This window comes from Mastigoproctus giganteus, chromosome 2, assembly GCF_048544385.1.
Source record: "Mastigoproctus giganteus isolate SK-2022 chromosome 2, ASM4854438v1, whole genome shotgun sequence".
Classification (NCBI taxonomy): Eukaryota; Metazoa; Arthropoda; class Arachnida; order Uropygi; family Thelyphonidae; genus Mastigoproctus; species Mastigoproctus giganteus.
The window spans coordinates 228,341,064-228,363,296 of record NC_143576.1 but is presented as its reverse complement, the minus strand read 5'-3'; the positions used below and the strand labels follow the sequence as shown (position 1 = coordinate 228,363,296).

General features: G+C 34.8%; 1 protein-coding gene across 1 annotated transcript in view; it reads left to right on the top strand.

The window, feature by feature from the left end:
- LOC150090213 (uncharacterized) overlaps nt 1–22,233 on the top strand; it is a 184,786-nt gene that overhangs the window by 112,222 nt on the left and 50,331 nt on the right. The window contains exons 10-12 of the mRNA XM_090390206.1: nt 3,655–3,658; nt 3,961–4,063; nt 9,602–9,737. Of these exons, the coding sequence (XP_090246332.1) occupies nt 3,655–3,658; nt 3,961–4,063; nt 9,602–9,737 (243 nt within the window). The remainder of the gene's footprint in view (nt 1–3,654; nt 3,659–3,960; nt 4,064–9,601; nt 9,738–22,233) is intronic.

Sequence of the window (22,233 nt, the reverse complement as noted above, 5' to 3'; positions counted from 1 at the left end):
CACGAGAAGGGTTCCAAGTTGGATGAATAGTGAAGTTGCCACATTACTTGAGCAGAAAAAGGTGGCATGGAAAGGTTACAGAGCAATAAAAAGTACTGAAGCCTATAACAGCTACAAGGTGATATGTAATAGAGCCACAGAAAAGGTTCGACAGGCAAAGGCAATTTATGAGAAATCACTAGCAAACAGAGCAAAGAGGGGGGATAAAGAATTCTTCACATATATAAATGCGAAGAAGAGCAGGACAAACCAGATCAGACCTTTACGTAAGGGAAAGGGGATAGTAATAAATACACCAGCTGCCGTTGCAGATGAACTCAACAGTTATTTTGCATCGATATTTACAAATGAAAAGCCTTTTGTGGCAATGGGAAATTGTGGGAGCGAAGTTAAAAAATATGTAATTAATGATATTGAAATTTCGCAAGATTATTTAATGAAAAAACTTTCAAGCCTACAGACTAGTAAGGCTCCTGGAGTTGATGGAATATACCCTATAATCTTGAGAGAGGCGGCAAGCGAGTGCATTGAACCACTGAGGCTGGTTATGCGAGCATCACTAGACTCTGGGGAGATTCCCTTGGATTGGAAAAGCGCAAATGTATCTCCCATACATAAGGGTGGCTCTAAAAGTGAAGTGGGAAATTATCGACCTGTCAGTCTGCCTTCAGTAGTAGGGAAAATCATGGAGGCATTGATCAAGGGTGGAATTCAGGATCATTTGGATCGAATTGAAATTCTCAATACTCAGCATGGTTTTGTAAAGGGAAAATCATGTTTAACAAATCTGGTTCGCTATTTCGAAAGGGTCACTCACGAGCTGGATTTAGGGAATAATTTCGACATTGTTTATTTAGATTTCAGCAAAGCTTTTGACTCAGTCCCACATGAGCGGTTGCTTTATAAGCTGGAACAGGTTGGAATCACTGGGAAAATCCTTAGATGGATAGAAGGATGGCTTCAGGGCAGGAGGCAGAGGGTTGTGATAAATGGCTATTCCTCAGATTGGGTTGATGTAAGAAGTGGGGTTCCCCAAGGATCAGTATTAGGACCACTGTTGTTTTTAATTTTCATAAACGACATTGATGAAGGGATAGAGGGCGTGATGTCTAAATTTGCAGATGATGTTAAAATTGGTAGAGTAGTTAATGATCACTGTCAAACTGAGCTTCTTCAGAGAGACCTAGATAGACTTCAAGAATGGTCAGAAAAATGGCAGCTGTGCTTTAATCCAACAAAGTGTAAGGTATTACACCTGGGAAACAGTAATCCCAAAAAAACTTATTCACTTCGTGGAGTTCAACTAAACCCAGTACTGGAGGAAAGGGACTTGGGTGTTACGATACGGTCAGACATGAAATTCTCTGAGCATTGTAAACAGGTTGCAAGGAAGCCCATGGTGTCCTATCGATGATCTATCGAACTTTTGCAAGTAGAGATAGGGACATGATAATCCCATTATATAAGGCTTTTGTTAGACCACACTTGGAATACTGCGTTCAAGTATGGAGACCGCACCTAAAGAAAGACATCGAGCTTCTTGAAAGGGTGCAAAGAAGGGTAACTCGCCTGGTGAGATCGGCAAAAGGGCGTCCTTATGAAGAAAGACTTCGAATATGTGGGTTGCAGAGTTTGGAAACTAGACACCTTAGAGGAGATTTGATTGAGGTGTTTAAGGCTCTGAGAGGCATCAGTAAAATGAATGAGGACAAAATTTTCAAGATTATAAATGATGCTAGAACTAGGGGACATAAATTCAAGTTACGGGGGGAAATGTTTAGATTGGACTGCAGGAAGTTTTATTTTAGCCAGCGAGTTATAAATTACTGGAATAAGTTGCCTTCATGGGTGGTAGAGGCCGACAGTTTGGGGAAATTCAAAGGTCATCTGGATAGTACTTTCGGGTAAGGGAAGCGCATAGGATGATAGGATTAATTTCCTTTTTATTTAATTTTTAATTTCATTTTATTATTTTTATTTATTTATTAATTATTATTATTTATTTATTTAATTTTTGTTTTTATCATTGTTTTGTTCGGATTTTTTTTTTTTTTTTTTTGGCTGGTGCAGCATAAGCCATAGGCTTTCTTGCACCATACGGCCGTTACTAATACTAATACTAATATCTTTTTCTCATGTGTATCTCTTTTGTAAATATGTCTTGTTAACCCCTGGCACCACCATGCCGTGACGGGACTAATTGTATGTCTATCATTGCTGCAATTAAAGATTCTATTCTATTCAAGTACCCCTGAGTCCATGCCCATTCAAGCAAAAGAAAGTATTTATGAAGATATTAATGATAAGTATGCCGAACCCCAACCCAAGTTCATGGCAGGCAATGGGTGGCCTAATAGATTCAAGCATCGTGCTGATTTACAAAACATTAAAGTATGCGGTGAAGTCACCAGTTCCGATTCTACAGCTGCAGAGAAATTTTGTGATGTGTTGGAAAAAACCCCTTCTAAAGAGGTCTTGCTAACGTTATGCTTGTCTTCTCTCTCTTTTTGTAATTTTATAATTTTGAAATTTTTGTAATTTTGTTCACTTTTGTAATTTTTCCTGCGCATGAGATAAAAACTCGAATAAAACATTCTATTTACATGTTCGTCGAACATTTCTTTTTTGCTTCAATTAAATTCAGCTTGTATATTTGCAGGTGCTGCATAAGCATTTAGGGAAATTCGACTTGAGTAGAGTAGAGTTCCACAGAATGCAACTGTTACATAAGTCGGGGAGTGGCTGTACTTTTTACTTTCCTTTTACTAAATACTTCAATATTCTGAGCTATACGGTCCTCAGGGCAGAAAGGTCTATTTCTGTCCTAATTTTGTCTCCTGTTAGTTAGCAAAAATTTCCATACAACGGCCTTGCAATGATCGCCTGTAATTAATCCTCATTTTGCCTTAGCAATAATTTACTCTTCTGTTCTATTTTATTTACTTCCTTTTTCATCCTTCTTACTCATCTATTGCCTTCTAGGTTTGGAAACCTATGTACTTAACACTGCACCTTTTGCCACTACATTCCTAAGTTTACAAGTCTTATTTTCAAATTTATTTAAATTTTTTTTAAATTTGAATATTCGTTTTGTGTCTTTATTTCCAAACGAAGAAGATGTAAGCATTCAGCAAGACAGGAGACTGTTAACAGTACAGCCAAGTATGGTCTGATGATAGGTTCAGGCAAGGTTCATGAAATTTTAACCTAATTGTATAGTACATATAGTCAATAAGGCTAAATAAACTAACTTTTTAAAAAAACCCATGAGAATAAGAGTGGTTATTTAGATTGAAAAATTCCATAGAAAATCACTACTAAGCATCATTTCCTAATTATAATAGATATGCCATCATGCTTACGAGGCACAAAGTGAATATAAATATGGAAACTTATAAGGAGGTTAAAGCAAAATTGAAATTGTAATAAATTAATATATATATTGGAGAAATATATAAGATAGTGTGCTATTACACCCCTTCCCCCCAACTTAACCTTAATTGTGCCTGCATGTTATCTATATATTAGGATGGGAAATTATGATGATTCTGGATAACCCGAGTACAAACTTTATAGTCTTCACCCTTACTTGGTTGCAAAAACACGTGATGTGTTTTCATACAGATATTCTACATCATATTCATTCCTGTGTAGGAAGGTAAGAAAAGCTTCGGTTGTTAACTACGAATGAAAGAATTTTGCACGAATATTCTTTTTGCACTACATCTGTCAAGTGTAGCATGACAGTTCCTGGGTTAGTAGAACATTTCTCTAAATTGTGCTACAATGCTTTGATACCTTTTGTTAATTTCAATAGATTTTTCTCAAACTGATAACTGAAATGGGGAAGTTTAATTTCCCATTAATATTGGTGGATTTTCTTCTATTTTAATGCTGAGTTCAATGTATTTATTTTTTATGTATTTCTCTTCAATGTATTTTTCTTCAATATACCTTTAGCTATATTAGAACAGAATCATGAAGCTTTCCTTTCTAATCCAGACTGTGAACCATATGTTGCTGTTTTACATGTGCGGGATATGATTATACCACCTTCACAGAGGTAATGTAATGGTTTTTAATTCCCTCTCTCCCTCATTCTTTTTATAAGATAATGGAATTTTCTGGTCACTGAAGGTTGTTTTGTATATATATATATATATACATATGCAAGGTGTATCATAACATGTGGAACCCACTTTGGGGATGGATTTAGGACCTAAAAACAATTTAAAAAAAGTTCATGTAAACATAGGTCTGATTTTGCCTTGTTTCTAAGTCATTTTTGTGTTCCAGCAATTCTTTCCATAAACTGAGTTTGCATAGCTGGTTCCATTCAAATGCTTACAAACAGTGCTCGATATCTGGTAAAAGGTCTTGCTAATAGTTATGTAAACAAGATCCCATACTGTTCTTTGAGTGATTTCAGTTAGTTCTCCTGACAAGGGTGCTACATATAGAGCTTGTTATTAACATTTTGATACTGTGCATTTGCTGTGATAATGGATACTTATTCAAATTGAGAGATAGCACACATGCATCTCGTGTATGGACTTGCTAGATGTAATGCAGCCACGACAAGATGTCTGTGTGCAGAAAACTTCCCTAATTGTCATGTGCCAAATAAGATCATTCAGAGAATATGCGAATGCCTTGTGGAAACTGGTTCATGTAGAAAACGGGTTTCAGGTGGTGGTAGACCCATCAGCGCCAGAACAGCAAATCCAACATACACCTGGAACTTTTGAGTGGGTGAGGAAGTCTGTGTTTGCAGGCTTGTATTCAGGTGTTTGGTGGTCATTTTGAGCATTTCCTGTAAACATAAGCAGATAGTTGCTGGAACACAAAAATGGCTATAACTTGGAAATAAGCAAAATCAGACGTATGTTTACAAGAACTTTTTTATTGTTTTTTAGTCCTAAATCCATCCCTGAAGTAGGCTCCACATATTATGATACACCCTGTGTATATAATGTAATTATAGCTATTATCAGTTGCAATAGTTTTCTACAATGGTTATATTTATATGTGCATTATTTTTCTTAAACATTTTATTTTTCATATGATTTGACATAGTGGTTTTCAACCTTTTTTATATAACGGCAACCCTAAGTAATTTATTTTATTTTGCAGCACCCCACTCAATTTTCCCAATCGAGAAAATAGCCAGGGTTTACTTTGCTTAATTGGGACAACATGCCGTTTAATCGGGGACAGGAGACTGCAGCACTTGAGATTACTCTATGATTGTTTCCGACCATACCATGTGGTTCGGTCGGATTTCTGGCGGTCACAACCATAAAACAAAAACGATTAGCAGTCTCCTGTTTATTGGGCTTTTCTGTTAGTGCTTCAATCATATAAAAAAAAATAATTTTCAGAATCTGCTCTTCATTGCTATTTTTTATGCTTTGTAAGTTGTTACTCCGTTCTCACTTGCGATTTGTGAGTGTGTGCTGTGTTCTTTGTTATTGATTGCTTGTCTTTTTTACTGTTTTAAATTTTAATCCCCACCCATAAATGTCAGTGAACAGAAATGTCAACTAGTTAGTATGTACGTATTAATTAAGCTATGCACGTAAGCATATTTTTATTTTGGTAACCTGTGGAAAATATTCTTCTGATTTTCACGTATCAATTTACAGCGTTTTTAATTGGTAATGTAATAAAGTCTAAATTTGTACTTAATACAGGATATCTTTACTTTTATAGCCTGTGGATAATATTCCTCCTATTTTTTTTTGTTAATTAGAATCGCTGTTTAATAGAACTAAACTTTAATTTACAAATGTGATCACAATGGCCGGCACTACATATCGTATAGTGAATGGTACTTTACTATGGTGAGTACATCGTAACGTGATTTGATCGTAAAAAAATGAATTGTAAAGCTGAATTGTTAACTATTTACGTGAAACTTCGCATAATTGGGGCAGCTGCTTAATCGGGCCAAAATGCACTAGTCCCGATGTGTCCCAAATAACCAGAATTGACTGTATATATGTAAAATTGCATTTCATATTACAAATTATATATATATATACAGTATATAATAATTTTATTCTTTATATAGAGGTACTAAGTAAACATCAATTATAGAACACCACAAAATTAAAAAGAAACTGTACGCCTTTTTATAATGAAATAAACATATAAATTTAAAAAAAAAAAAAATTAAGTTTAAGTAACTTAAACCCAAGTTACGTGACACCCCTGGAATGTTGTTGTGGCACCCTAAGGTACCGCAGCGCCCCCATTGTATGTATTAATATGTACGTATTAATTAAGCTATGCACATAAGCGTATTTTTATTTTGGTAACCTGTGGAAAAAATTCTTCTGATTTTCACGTATCAATTTACAGTGTTTTTAATTGGTAATGTAATAAAGTCTAAATTTGTACTTAATACAGGATATCTTTACTTTTATAGCCTGTGGATAATATTCCTCCTATTTTTTTTTTGCCAATTAGAATCGCTGTTTAATAGAACTAAACTTTAATTTACAAATGTGATCACAATGGCCGACACTACATATCGTATAGTGAATGGTACTTTACTATGGTGAGTCCATCGTAACATGATTTGATCGTACAAAAAATCAATTGTAAAGCTGTATTTTTAACTATTTACGTGAAACTTCGCATAAATGGGGCAGCCGCTTAATCGGGCCAAAATGCACTAGTCCCGATGTGTCCCAAATAACCAGAATTGACTATATATGTAAAATTGCATTTCATATTACAAATTATATATATACAATATATAATAATTTTATTCTTTATATAGAGGTACTAAGTAAACATCAATTATAGATCACCACAAAATTAAAAAGAAACTGTACGCCTTTTTATAATGAAATAAACATATAAATTTAAAAAAAAAAATAAGTTTAAGTAACTTAAACCCAAGTTACGTGATACCCCTGGAATGTTGTTGTGGCACCCTAAAGTGCCACAGCGCCCCCATTGAAAACTACTGATTTAGCATGTTAAATCTCACTAAAATGTTTAAGTTCTGCTCATAGGTGTTTGCTTTCATTTTAATACAGTGGGAGAGTTGTATACTTGCTCACTATTGCTGCACATGAGTTAATTACTACATATTAATAATATACTGCTTCCACTGACTTGACAGTTTATTACAACAACCGACTAATTATATGGATGTTAAAACGATAAAATATCTATAATTAAAACTAAAATTATGTACAAATAACTAGGATAATTCAGGAAAAACTATAAGAAGAGGAGGGGGGGTAAAGATATGGAATGAAAAAATAGCTAAAGCAGTACAAGATAAACAAGATAAATATCTTAAATATAGGACAAGTGAGAATGAAGAAATATATAAACAAGAACGCAATAAAACTAAAGATATAATAAGGAAGGCTAAAGCAGAGTCATGGGATAGATTTATAAGCACAATAGAACATGATGTTCATGGAAGACAAAATTTGGCATATAAAATGATGAAACACTTGAATAGCACAGAGAAAGACACTTCAAGAATAAATATAATAAAGGAAGAACAATGGAAAACACATTACGAAGAATTGTGGAAAGACCCAACATATCAAACAGAAGAGATACAGTTAGACCCAGTTAGTGACATAGATCTGATAACGAAGGAAGAATTGCAAAAGGCATTGAAAGCTACAAAAAATAGAAAGCAGTAGAAATGGATGGTATAAATGCAGAACTGATCAAGTATGGAGGAAGTTTTTTAAAAAACAGGATACTAAATTTATTTAATAAATGTTGGGAACAATATAAAATACCAGAAGAATGAAAGATAGCAAAAATTATTTCAATATTTAAAAAAAGGAAATAGAAATGAAACAAAGAATTATAGAGGGATTAGCATACTAAATACAGTATATAAAATCTGTAGCAAAATAATAAATAATAGAATTAAAATTATCTCTGATGAAATATTAATAGAAGAACAGGCAGGATTCAGAAAAGGAAGATCACGTACAGATAATATATTTATATTAAAACAAATAATAGAAAAACGAAAAGAGTTTAATTTAGAAACGCATTTAGCATTTATAGATTATGAAAAAGCATTTGATCGAGCAAACAGACGAAAACTATGGGACATATTGAGTAATAAAGGATACCCAAAGCATCTTACAAAAATAATACAGAGTTTATATCAAGGAACAAAAATAGTAATAGATACAGGTAATAAATGAACAGAAGAAAGTATAATAAATCAAGGAGTTAGACAGGGATGTAGCTTGTCACCAATGCTGTTTAACATATATATCGAGGATATGATATGTAGGTGCCTCCATAGCAAGTGGGCAGTGTGTGTAGCACATGCTTCTTGATTAGACCAGGATTCGAGCCCGTGACCACCAAATATGGAGGATGCAGAAAGGTCAGGGAATGACCACGCATATCCCCGGAGCAATATGGCCTTAGTTGCTAATGCTCCTAAAAACCAAATAACAAACAACATATGATATGTAAATGGAAAGAAGAAATTAATACAGGTATATATTTAAATACAAAGAATAGGATTAATACACTGTTATTTGCAGATGATCAAGTAATTATTCAAGATAGTGAAGATAATTTACAAAGAGCAGTATTTAAATTAAACCAAATAACAGAAGAATATAAAGTTAAAATGTCAACGATGAAAACTAGAACAATGGCTTTTAAAGGGAAAAATACGGTGAGAACAAAAATAGTTATAGACAATAAAATATTAGAACAAGTAAAACATTTTAAATATCTAGGATGTTATATAACATATGATGTCGAAGAAGATATGAAGCAGAAATTGGCAAAATTTCAAAATATATGTGGAACAATAAAAAGAACTCTGGCTAAGAAAACAAGGAAAGAAACACAATTGAAATTTTACAAAGTAATGGCAATACCAACACTTCTTTACGGTTCTGAAACATGGATACCGAAACAAAGAGACGTTAATTGAATACAAACTGCAGAAATTAAATTTTTAAGATATGTTAAATATCTTAAAAATTTAATTTCTGCAGTTAGATAGAATACCAAAATTAGATAAAATACCAAACGTAAATATTAGAAAGGAATTAAAGATTTACTCAATTAAGGGAAAAATTATAGAATATAGACAAAGATGGAAAGAGCATGTAGAAAGAATGGAAGATAATAGATTCCCTAAATTAGCTTATACATATAGAGCAAAAGCAAAAAGAAACAGGAAGACCAAAGAAAAGATGGGCAGACCTCTTCGAGATCGGAACAGGCGGATTGCCTAATCCATGAAGGAAGATAAGATAAAAAAAACATAAAATATTAAGACTTCAATTAAAACTGCAATAAACTATACTTTAAAAACTTAAAATATGCATATATTCCTGTATGTACATGTGTAGCTTTTATTTTTTGTTCAGGTATACTTAACTCTTCATCTTCTTTGTATTTAACTTTAATGGAATATATATATTATGAGTCTAGTGTTTATGTTGTGATTTAGTTTTATTCAGATTAAAGGAAGTAATTAATTGTTTTGAAATTTTGTTGGGCACTTGTTGCCAGTGGCAGCAGTTTCCAACATTTGTTTATTTTATGCTATTACATTATTACATTGATGTTGTATTAGAAACTCAGAGCAGAACTTATGGGATAAAGCAGTTGCATTTCTTGAAGAAAATGAATCAAGACTTCGTGTTGAACAACAGTATATTGCTGGGGAGAATTTTAAAGTATGGAGATGGCTACAGCCTACTTCACATGATGTAAGAACTGTGCTCTCTCTCTCTCTCTCTCTCTCTCTCTCTCTCTCTCTCTCTCTCTCTCTCTCTCTCAAGATATAAATTTGCAAAAATTAAAATTAAATGAAAGCTGATAGTATTGAGTGTTAAACATTTGAAATTTATCTCAATGCATCATTATTTGGTTGTTATTTGCATATGTTTATTGAAAATTAAGACTTTAGTTTACTTTTTGTACAGAACCATTGGCTAAGTGGTGTTTCTGACTCATAATTATGCAAGACTGCTGTAAAATTAATCACTTCAGAAGGAGCAAACCTTGTGAAGTGGTAATGTTCATCTGTATTTACTTTTAAGGGAGGGGGAAAAAAGAAAGGAAATGGTAATAAAGTATCCCATTAAGATGGTCCAGTTAAAATTTGGAAGTTGTTTGGTGTTAACAGGATTTTTAGTTATTCCTTTGTGCAGTGTAATTTACTGGCACAAGGTTGTAAAAGATACATTACTTGTTAATGTTAACATAATAGGATAAATGTTTCTTTTAAATTGAGGCACATTTAAATTGGTAGGCACATCCTTTCTGGTAAAATGTGGTTTGTCCAGAGAAACTGGACATGTTGCTTCCATGGGCTGTTGTTGCTGACAGCTTGGAGTTTCAAGGGTCAACTGGATAGGTAACTATGTACGGGAGGGGGTCAAATAGGTAGTTTATTTTATTTTATTATATATTTTTATTTTAATGTTATTTTTCTAAAAGATATTTCTTGGCTAAATGCCTAAGAGTGTGAAGGAGTTTGTTTATGCATGGGTTAAACAAACTCCTTCGCACTCTTAGGCATTCAGCCAAGAAATATCTTTTAGATTAAACCACGCACACCATCAGGCATTTCTCATATTGTAGAGTTATACTTCATAACTGGGTTGTCACTATTGCAGCAATAGGGTTCCTGTCCACCCACCGATGGGAAGCCAATAAGCTTTGAAACCGTGCATTGTGGGTGGTGGTATACTCAGAGAATAAGTAACAGTAGTCTTCTCCATAGGTGAAGCATTACTTATTCGAGGTAGTGCAATACCATGGCAACTCATTGTGAAGGTATTCACAATATAAAATATGATTAAAATGATGCATTAAAACTACCTTGGTAGTAGAAATGATGTGTGTGAATTACTCATGCATAAACAACCTCCTTCACACTATATTAGTTTTGATTGGTGCAGCAAATGCCATGGGCTGCTGGAATCATTATTATATGTTCTCTACCACGTGGCAGTTCCACGACAGTCATAATTCAGTGACATCTCTATTTTTCTCTGTTTCTAGCCCTCTCCTTCAATCCACAATACTCTTCAACCTCTATCAGATCATATAATATTGCAGCTCTCCTTCTTCTTGTTTCCTTTGCTTATCACTTTCCTCTTCAGTTACATCTCTTGCAAAACCCTCCTGCCTCAACACATGCTCAATCTAATTTTTCTTAATTTTTCCTTATGGCCTTTGTTGTACTTCTGTTTTCTCCTACCCTCCTCGATGCAGTGTTATTCCAGTTTACATACTCATATCTTCATATTACAAACCTTTCCAAGGCTTTATAAAGCATCATCTCTTGAAAAAAAAAAACTGATTGATAAGAGTGAAGTGTTTTCGATTTTTATGCTGTCTGTTTAATAATTTTACGTATACTGTACATGCAGTTAAATGTAGCATATTATTTAAGTTATTTTTTGAGAAATGTAATAACAAGCATACATGAAGAAAGTTCAAATTGCCACTATTATCTCCTGTTAGATAAAAATACTTTCTGTTTAGATGGTTTTATTTCTATTCTTTCTGAAGTAATTTCATGTTTCTAGTATAAGGTGTAAAGAAATAAGCAGTATAAGGTGTGAAGAATTTCTATTAGATTAGTTGCTGTAAAATTTGACTCTAGAAAGGGGCTGGTAGCTAACTTATTGTAACCATAAGATAGAAAAGTATTACTTCTGTGATTATTTATTTCTGTCTTAATTATCACAATTTCAAAGCTATTATGCTAGACTGCAGTGTGATCTAACCAGAAACATACTTTTGTATTCATGTGCCTTATTAACTCATAAGGATTGCTCCTCGAGTACATTCTACCTCTACTGTTTATCGTAATGAAGATATTTTAAGATCAGTTGTTAAAAAAGTTTTAAATTTTGTTGGTAGGTCATATATCTTAAATAAATCTTATGGTTGTTCTTGTCATGATACATTTTTGGGAGCCAACATTTTATATTTTTTTGGAATACATCCTCTTATTATACCATTATTTTTGAGAAAATTACTTCTGATTCATGAATTTTTGCTTTACAAACTACTTTTCAAGAACACACAGTGTATGTAAATTGCTTCTAACATTCTTGTAATATTGTCCCCTTTTAGTGCCCATGCCTCAGCCCCATAAAGAATAATGCTTAGTACAAAACATTTTGCTACTTGCTTCCTTAACGCAGTATCTATTCTCCCTGTAAATATCTTCTTCCTCTTCTTAAATGATGTCTTACCTCTTACAGTTCTAACTATTTTCTTCTCAGCTTTCCTTAACCCAACAGTTGTAGCCTCTGTGATCATAACAAATGTGGTTGCATGGGGCTAAGCTCACCAATTTATTTTTTCCTAATGAATTGCAATACTTAATAAATGCATTTTTAACATTTTTTAATGAAAAATTTAAAAAATGTTTTTATTTATATTTATTTTCAACATAACAGAACTTTTATTAATTCTGTTGTAAAAATGAAACTGTTAGCCACTTCCATTTTCAAAATTATAAAACTTAAGCGTGTAAAAATTCAAACTAGCAATGTGCATATATTGCTATGGTTTATCAATTAAATAAAAAATAAAATGAATAATAATCAAGGCAATAAACCATTTTATATAATAAGTAAGCTTAAAACAAAGAGCACATAATTTCTGGGTAGTAGCAGCAAGTGTCCAATATTTGTTTATTTTATGCTATTACATTACTACCAAAAATATCAGCACAAAACCATTGGAAAAAAACAGAACCATATTTGCCTCATCTGTTAGCATGTTTTTATTCATAATTGCATTAGCAACGCTTGTAAAACTAAGCAAAATTGTATATTTAGTAAGGTATGCAGAGGCAGATCTGCTAATTTCAAAATGATGATTAATGTAGAATAGGTATTTCGTAGGCGAGCCTGTTATATCCTCTGCCATCATTGCCAGGTTGCCTTCCTAACAAAATTTCTAACTCCTCTTCTGCATATGCAAATTTTATTGTCTGTGAAGTATCCACTATTTTTACATCCAATTTCTTTGTATCTTGTTCCATTCCAATATAAGAAGATTACAATATTTACTTTTTAGTGGAAACATGGCTCACTCAAAATAGGGACAATGAATTGGCCCCACTGGGCTTTGACAGCCACCTTTCTCCTCTGGTCTATCCAGTTTGTTCGTAGGGATAGACTGGATGAGAAAGGCAATGGGCTTATGATCATTTGTATAAAAGAGATCTCTGTCTCTAAAATAAAACTTTAGGTTAAAATTGAAATTATTTTCTTACAACTGGGTAGTGGTGCTTATTTCTGCTATGTTATGATTGTCTACTTTCGACCGCTTATAGATAATTCTCTAATGATTGAATTTTAGAACACTATTGACCAAATTTTTGATCAACATCTGGGACTGGATCATTTAATTGTTTTAAGGGACTTTAATATGCTGCATGCCTACAATGGGTGCAATGAGAATCAAACTAATGTGCGGACACCAAAAGGTAGATTTCAAAACGTATTATCATTATTTTTAAATTTGAATCAGAACTGTAAATTTCCAACTAGAAATGAGAACTGCTTTGATTTAATCTTTACCAGTTTTCTATTGGTGGTTAATAAGCCAACAAAACTAGTCAAATCAGATCACAATCCCTTGGCTTTTTCTGTTAAGAAGATATTAATTAAAGGTACTGATGTAGTACAAAAACAAAGTTTAATTTCAATAAAGTGAAATGACCTGATATGAATTATGCATTCAAAAACTACCATTGAGAATTATTTTTTTAAATTAATGATCCTTGCTTTTATCAAATCATTAATGAATTTACGAACAGCCTTGTACTGTGCTATAGATTCAAATTATCAACACTGGTTCTCTAAGAATTAAAATCTTTATTGGCAAAAAGAAACAAAAAATGCATAGTAGGTTTAAGATAAATAAGAAAATGTGCTTTTATAATAAATATTCTCCTTTAAGAAGAGAGGTCAAGAATACATTAAATTGTGACTGTGACAAATACTTGGGTTTTATTGAAAGAAGAGTCTTTGAGGCAAAAGATATTAAGTCTCTATTCAGTTATTTTAAGACAAGAAAATCAAAATGCTACAAAGTGTGGATATTCTCCAAAAGCTCTTATATATGTCTCAGGTGGACTACTTTTCTATCAGCTTTGAAGGAATATACAAAAAAAAAATGCAGATGATGACATAATTGAAGTAAATGAAGAATTTTCCCTAATTACAATTATATACTAAGTGTATTTGAAATCAACCAAGCCAAATTGTTGAGCACAATCTGCAGTATGAAAAAAGACTTTGCACAAAGAAAAACAGTAGAAATACCCTGGTGGTATTTCTACAGATTTTTTTGGAAAAAATCTGGAACAACATTAGTAAAGCCATTACTTCACTTAATAAATTATTTTTTGAAAGTGGAAGCTATCCCACTCAATTTAAAAAGATTTTTGTTTCCTCTCTTTATAAAATTGGAGACCCATCTTCACCCAACAACTACAGGCCAGTTTGTCAATTAAATACACTCTCAAAGATAATTGAATCCATTGTAATGAAACAGCTGTTTAAATTTATAACTTAATCTATCGGATTACACAAATTTATCAAGAGACAATATGCTTGTGCAGATATGATTTCTTTTGTATTAGATATACCCCAAGTGCTAGATGGAGGAGAACAAATTAACACTATCCTCCTAGACTTAAGAAAAGCCTTTGACAAGGTGGTGCATCAGAGATTAATGGAGGACAGGCTCTTAACTGGATCACAAACTACTTGGAAGGGAGAAAAATGTCGGTAACTTTTAAAGGTAAAATTTCATACCCTTTTAAACCAGAAATTGGTGTCCCACAGGGTTCATCCTTGCACTCTCTGCTATTTCTAATCTGCGCCTCCGTAGCCAGGTGGGAAGAAACAGCAGTGCGTAGCACATGCTTCTTGATTAGACCGGGGTTCGAGCCCATCACCACCAAATACGGAGGATGCGGAAAGGTCAGGGAATGACCACCGCATATCCCGGAGCAATATGGCCTTAATTGCTAATGCTCCTAAAAACCAAACAACAACAACAGCTATTTCTAATCTGTCAATGACCTGCCAAATATTTTAAGGGACTACCAAATCAAAATTAACATATTTGCAGCAACATAAAAACTTATAAAGCAATACCAGTGACTATAATTTTAACTGAAACTCTGCAACTAGTAATTCAGTGACTGAGGGAGAATAGTGGTAGTTAAGGAGAATAAGCATGAGCTGATAAGTTTTACCAATGTGTGCGCATGCATGCATGCATGCATGCACGCACGCGCACACACACGCACACACACACACACACACACACACAAATCACTCTCCTTTGATCTCCATATCTCAGGCATTGTGAGGGCAGCTAGAAAAGTTAGGCTTTCTTAAAAGAGTTAGCAGAGATATTAATAAATTGGCATTATTTATATTTCTCTACAAAATTTATGTTAGGCCAGCCCTAGAATATGCCTCACAGGTCTGGTCTCTTATGCAGCCAGGTCAAAAATTAGAAATTGAAAATATCCAAAAAAGTGCAATACAACATGTTTTTTTTTTAAAAAGTGAATTGCAATATAATGAGAAATCATACCAAGTGTGGGATAAATTCTTTGGGCTTGAGACTCTAAAAGAAGAGATAAAGCCGATTTACTCCTATTTAACAAACTGTTAAATGATACCATAAATAGCCTCAACTTAGTCTCAAAAATAAACTTTAATGCCCTGATCAGCGCTTTAAGAAACTATCCACTGCTAAACCATCCTATGCAAGAACAAATTATGGGTATTACAACTACTATAACAGAATGGCAAGATTAATCAACAAAGCAAATTTGGAAATATTTGATGCCCCTGGGCACTTTAATCTCTTAACTTAATCTCTAAACTTAAATCCCTAAATGCATCTGTTATCTAAGCTTTGAAATTCATTTTAATATTACATTTTTCTAATGTGAGTGAAGAAATTCAACCATACAATTTTATTCCTCTCTGTTTATATCAGTCAGACTGAGCCTTCCTTTTCTTTTACGATTATAATTAAAAATGAATATATACATATTTTTTTTATTCCTCCCCTTTTTGTAATTAATATTCGAAGTTTCTGTTTGGATCTGCTTTATAACTGTGTAATCAATTTTGTAGCTGCATCTTAAGGCATGTCTATTGCTGTTTTGTGGCTGTAATAATAAATAAAGAAATTCCCATTGCCTCCCTTACTATTACCACTACATATACACTACCCTCCAAAAAGTATCCAGGCACATGTTGGTTTCACATTTGATATCACTGCCACTCACTTGGTTAGTATGTCAGTTTCTCTTCAGCCTCTGTAACCCACTCCAGTCTCCTGAGTAGGCTTTTTACCAATGATAGACTGCAGTGGTTATAGTCCTCAATTTCTCCAGTAGAACAGTGAGGGACCAGTTGAGTCACCATTATGGGACATGTTGGTTTGGCTCTCATCCCATATCCAGTTCATCCCATAAATGTTCTGTAGGTTTCAAATTGGGGCTGCACTGGCCATTCCATCCTTTTCACATTTGTGTCCATGAGTCATTCTTCAACCAGTGCCAATGTGCAGGACCCAACAGGGGATCTTCAAAAATATCTTTTAATCATTAAGTGTTTTTACTTTCATTATCTCATAAATTTTGAACTTTCAGTATATCTTTGCTCACAAATATAGTTTGAAATTGGCATGTTAACTGACATGTGGTGGAAGTGTCTTCTATGGAAAGTAGCTTTTTTGTTTTATATTTAATTATTGTACAAACATTTTTTGTCTCTACTGTTATTGATGTGGTTGTGATGTGTTATTGATGTGGTTTCTTGCTTTGCTTATTATCTCTATATACCTTAATTTGTTTAATAAAATACATTAATATACGGCAAATATAAGTTTGAAATTCACACTTAACAGTTCTTTGAAATGGAAAATGGAAGTGACTGTTAGTGTCATATTTATATTTTATGACTATATATAACATTGTTTTTTCATTTTCAGCAGAATTAATATTTTTTGTTTTTTTAATAACATGTAAAAACTTTTTTAAAAATATTTAAATGTTTTTTATTAAAAATCAAAAATTTACGTATAGTAATTACTATCATCCATTATGAAAAGAAACATCACAAACAAAATAATAAAATAAATAAAAAAAACCTTTTACAGAATAAGAAAACGAAGTTGGATATATGTCAGGTTCTACACAACTGTGTTTGTCACAAACTGCAGCAAACCTGCTATCAGCTTAAACAGCCAGCAGTATGAATTGGGCATTATCCCATTGAATAAACATAAGTCTGTACTAAAGAACTGCCACATCAGAGATCTTGATTGGAATTTCTGGGTTGGTCATTTACACACTAGCAAGGCTTTTGTGGATTTAGTGGATGATTGTTTTCTACAGCAGCATGTTCGGGAGGCAACTAGAGGGAGTAATACTCTTGATCTGATTATCAGTAATGATTCTTCATTAGCATTAGCAGAGGCATTTGATGCAAGAAAGCAAGCTTATGCAGCATCAGCCAAAAAAAAAAAAAACCCACTTCCACTTCACCCCTCTGTTCGTTCAAAATACCTGTCCAGCTGAGCCTTAAACTTATTTAGGCTATCAACCTCCACCACAAGGGATGGAAGTCTGTTCCACCAACCAACCACCCGCTGGCTAAAGGCAAATTTCCGCACGTCTATCCTACATCTGTCTTTCCTCAATTTGAATTTATGTCCTCTCAGGTGATTATTCTGAGCTAGAGGAAGAATCCCATCAGCATTGAGCATGCTTAAATCATTCAAGGCTTAATTATACACCTCTATCAGATCACCTCGCTGGTGCCTAGTCTCCAGACACTGTAATTTGCAAAACTTAAGCCTTTCTTCGTAAGAGCACCCCTTTGTTCCATTCACTAATCTTGTTTCCCTTCTCTGTACTCGTTCCAGCAGCTCTACATCCTTCTTGAAATGAGGCCTCCAGACCTGTATACAGTACTCCAGGTGTGGCCTGACCATTGCCTTATACAAAGGAATAATCACCTCCTTATCCCTGCTGGAAAAATTCCTGTATATCATTGAGAATACTCCATGAGCTACTCTTGCAGTCCGTCTGCACTGCTCAGAGAACTTCATATCTGCCTGCACAACCACCCCCAAGTCCCTTTCATTCTCTACCACTGTCAGTGTAGTACCACAGAGTTGATACATTGCTCTGGGGTTGCTGTTTCCCATATGTAGTACTTTACATTTGTCAATGTTAAACTTCATTTGCCACCTCTCAGCCCATCTGTTCAACCTGTCCAGATGCTGTTGCAGCAGCATAGCGTCAGTAGTGTCCTTAACAACCCTGCCAACCTTTGTATCGTCTGCAAACTTGGACATTAAGCTTGATATACCATCATCAATATCATTTATAAATACAGAAAACAATAATCAACCTAACACTGAACCCTGAGGGACTCCACTAATTAACATTAGTCCACGATGAACAGTGTCCATTGATTGAGTTGTGCAACTGTGACCCCAATCCACAAAGGAGGATCAAAGGGAGACACGGGTAATTAAAGACCTGTTAGTTTAACTTCTGTTCCAGGGAAATTAATGGAGGCACTGGTTAAAGAAGCATTGCAGGATCATCTAGACAAGACTTCAGTTATAGCTTGGACACAGCATGGGTTTGTTAAGGGGAAGTCTTGTCTGACTAATTTGATTGGATACTATAATGTAGTCGCAAAAGAACTGGATGCAAAGAATAACTTTGATGTCATATATTTGGATCTTAGAAAAGCCTTTGATACTGTTGCACATGGAAGACTGCTGCACAAATTGGAGCAGTGTGGCATTGGAGGCAAATTGCTGCTATGGATAAAGGGATGGTTGAGTGGGAGAAGACAGAGAGTGGTAATCAATGGACACTGCTCTTTGTGGACTAATGTTATTAATAGAGTCCCTCAGGATTCAGTGTTGGGTCCGTTGTTGTTTTCTGTATTTATAAATGATATTGATGATGGTATATCAGGCTTAATGTCCAAGTTTGCAGACGATACGAAGGTTGGCAGGGTTGTTAATGAAACTAATGACAGTACACTGCTGCAAAAGGATCTAGAAAAGTTGAGCAGATGTGCTGAGAGGTGGCAAATGAAGTTTAACATTGACAAATGTAAAGTACTACATATGGGAAGCAGTAATCCCAGAATAATGTATCAACTCTGTGGTAACACACTGACAGTAGTAGAGAATGAAAAGGACCTAGGGGTAATTATGCAGGCAGATATGAAGTTTTCTGAGCAGTGCAGACGGTCTGCAAGAGTAGCTCATGGTGTCTTGTCAATGATATACAGGAATTTTTCTAGCAGCGATAAGGAGGCGATTATCCCCTTGTATAAGTCAATGGTCAGACCACACCTTGAGTACTGTATATAGGTCTGGAGGCCTCATTTTAAGAAGGATGTAGAGCTGTTGGAATGAGTACAGAGAAGGGCAACAAGATTAGTGAATGGAACAAAAGGTTGTTCTTACGAAGAAAGGCTTAAGTTTTGCAAATTACAGTGTCTGGAGACTAGGCACCTGCGAGGTGATCTGATTGAGGTGTATAAAGCCTTGAATGGTTTTAGCATGCTCAATGCTGATGAGATTCTTCCTTTTGCTCAGAATAATCTCCCATGAGGGCATAAATTCAAATTGAGGAAATACGATTGTAGGATAGATGTGCGGACGTTTGCCTCTAGCCAGCGGGTGGTTGATTGCTGGAACAAACTTCCATCTGTCGTTGTAGAAGTTGATAGCTTAAATAGATTCAAGGCAGAACTTGACAAACATTTGGAGCGAGTGGATGGGTGAAATAAGGGTTTTTTTTTTTTTTTTTTGCTGATGAGCTTGCTTTCGTGCGTCATGTGCCTTTGCTAATCTCATGAAATTGGCCAGAATGGTATGATAGTCATTGGCATTTATGGTTCTTGCCCACAACCACAAAAGGGTGTAGGTTGTAACCATGAGAAAAAGCCCCACACAGTAACTGCACCTGTTCCAATCTTGATTCTTTGCACAGTGCACTCCAGCAGCAGATATTTTCCAAGAATCCTCTACACCCATACATGCCCATTTGATCTTCAAATAGGCCTCTGGGGTTAGGAATATTCATATTCATAATAACTGCACAATCATACACCAACCGTTATTAAAATTATAAATAGTGTTATGTTATATTAAAATAATGATGTAGATAAATGAAATAAATAGAGTGATAAAATTCCACCGGATAAAACTAATAAAAAGGTAATTGTCTGTACAATAAAATATGAAATTTTAAACTGCAAAGAATTATTTACAAAAAAAACAATGTAGATAAAACACAGGATGATAAAAGCGCTAAAACACCGTAGCTTTCAGAGGCATCCACCTCCTTTTTCAACAGTGAGATTTATCCTTAAATATCAGCAGGCTCATGGTTCTCAGCACATGGTTCTACAGGAGCAGGGGCAGTATTCTCCTCATGTGCACTGGAACCAGAAATGGCTCAGGAGCCATTTCTGGTTCCAGTGCCATTTCATGCCAGGCGGAACTGCTCATCCTGTCCAAGAACCACCGCCTCGAAGAGGCGATGAATGAGGATTCCCCTGTCTCTATTAATGGTATTGCTCTCAGAGGAACAAATCTGCAAGCTCTCGAGCCATTTGCGGTCCCAAAATCTATGTGTCAGGTCGAAGATAACAGCTTCGTCTGGGGAGATTTGATGGTGTTCCTCCCAAAAATGTTCTGCCACAGCAGACTTCCCATAATCTGTGTTCTTTATCGCGTTCATATGCTCCCCCAGATGATCTTTGAACCGACATTTCGTTTCACCAACATAACATTCCTCACAATCCGGGCACTTGATCTCATACACGACCCCACTTGTAAATTCCCTTTCTGACCATTCAGAATGATACCTTGAATAGTGGTTGGAAAAAAACAGGCAATGTTCCTTTTACATTCGAGTGAAGCTAATATCCAAAGTTAACTATCAGTGATACTATCATGAAATGCCAGCACTACTACTGTAGTCTTCCTGTATGTTCAAGCAATGCACAGGAAGACCACATAGCTCACTTATGTGAACAGGAGATAATTAGAAGGGTAATACAACAATGTTGTCATGCATCCATGCAAAACATTAACCATGTGTTAACAGCATCAATTGGGATTGAGGTTTATACAATACACTATGCAGAGAACACCATACCAGCATTCCTCTGAGAGTGATGAATGCAAACACCAACAATTGCAGTCAATGGTCACCTTGCATGGTGCAAAGAATGCCATGATTGGTTTACAGAGCAGTGGAAACCATTTCTGCAGAGAAGGCAGAAATGGTTTCCACTGCTCTTTCCAGCAGAGAAGGCATAATTCAAATAGCAGAAGACTACTATAGAGATTTATACAAGGAGCGAGGGAATGATGCCAGCAGTGTGGAAGATAGATTGCAAATTAGTAACGCATTCGACATACCCTATATTCTTCCTGATGAGGTAGAACATGTGTTGAAGAAAATGAAGAATCAGAAAGTCCTGGGGGAAGATGAAGTTATTGTAGAGTCGTTAAAATTGGGAGGAAGAGACATGACACAAAAACTGGCAAGACTTCACAAAATGCATTAGAAAAGGTGTGACGCCTAAGGAGTGGAATAATGTAATCATAGTTTTGCTGCATAAGAAAGGAGATAAATCAGAAATTGGAAATTATAGACCATTTAGCTTGTTATCCCACATCTACAAGTTGGTCACAAGGTTCACAGATTAAAAAGAATACTTGATGAGAATCAACCAAAATAGCAAGCTGGCTGTAGGACAGGATTCTCAACTATGGATCACCTTTATGTAATATCACAGCTAATGGAGAAAACAAATGAATATAAAACACCATTATGCCTGGCATTTGCGGATTTTGAAAAGGCATTTGACTCTATACAGCATAAGGCAGTGTTTCGGGCACTGGAAAGACAAGGCATAGATACCCCATATATTATGATTTTGACGAAAATTTATGAGAACGCTGCCACCTTTATTAGACTAGACAAAGACAGTATGAAATTTAAAATTGGGAAAGAAGTTCAACAAGGAGACACAATATCTCCAAAGTTGTTTACTGCTGCCCTTGAGGAAGATTTCAGAAGATTAGACTGGTTGCAGAAATGAGTCAATGTGAATGGAGAGTATCTAAACCATTTATGATTTGCAG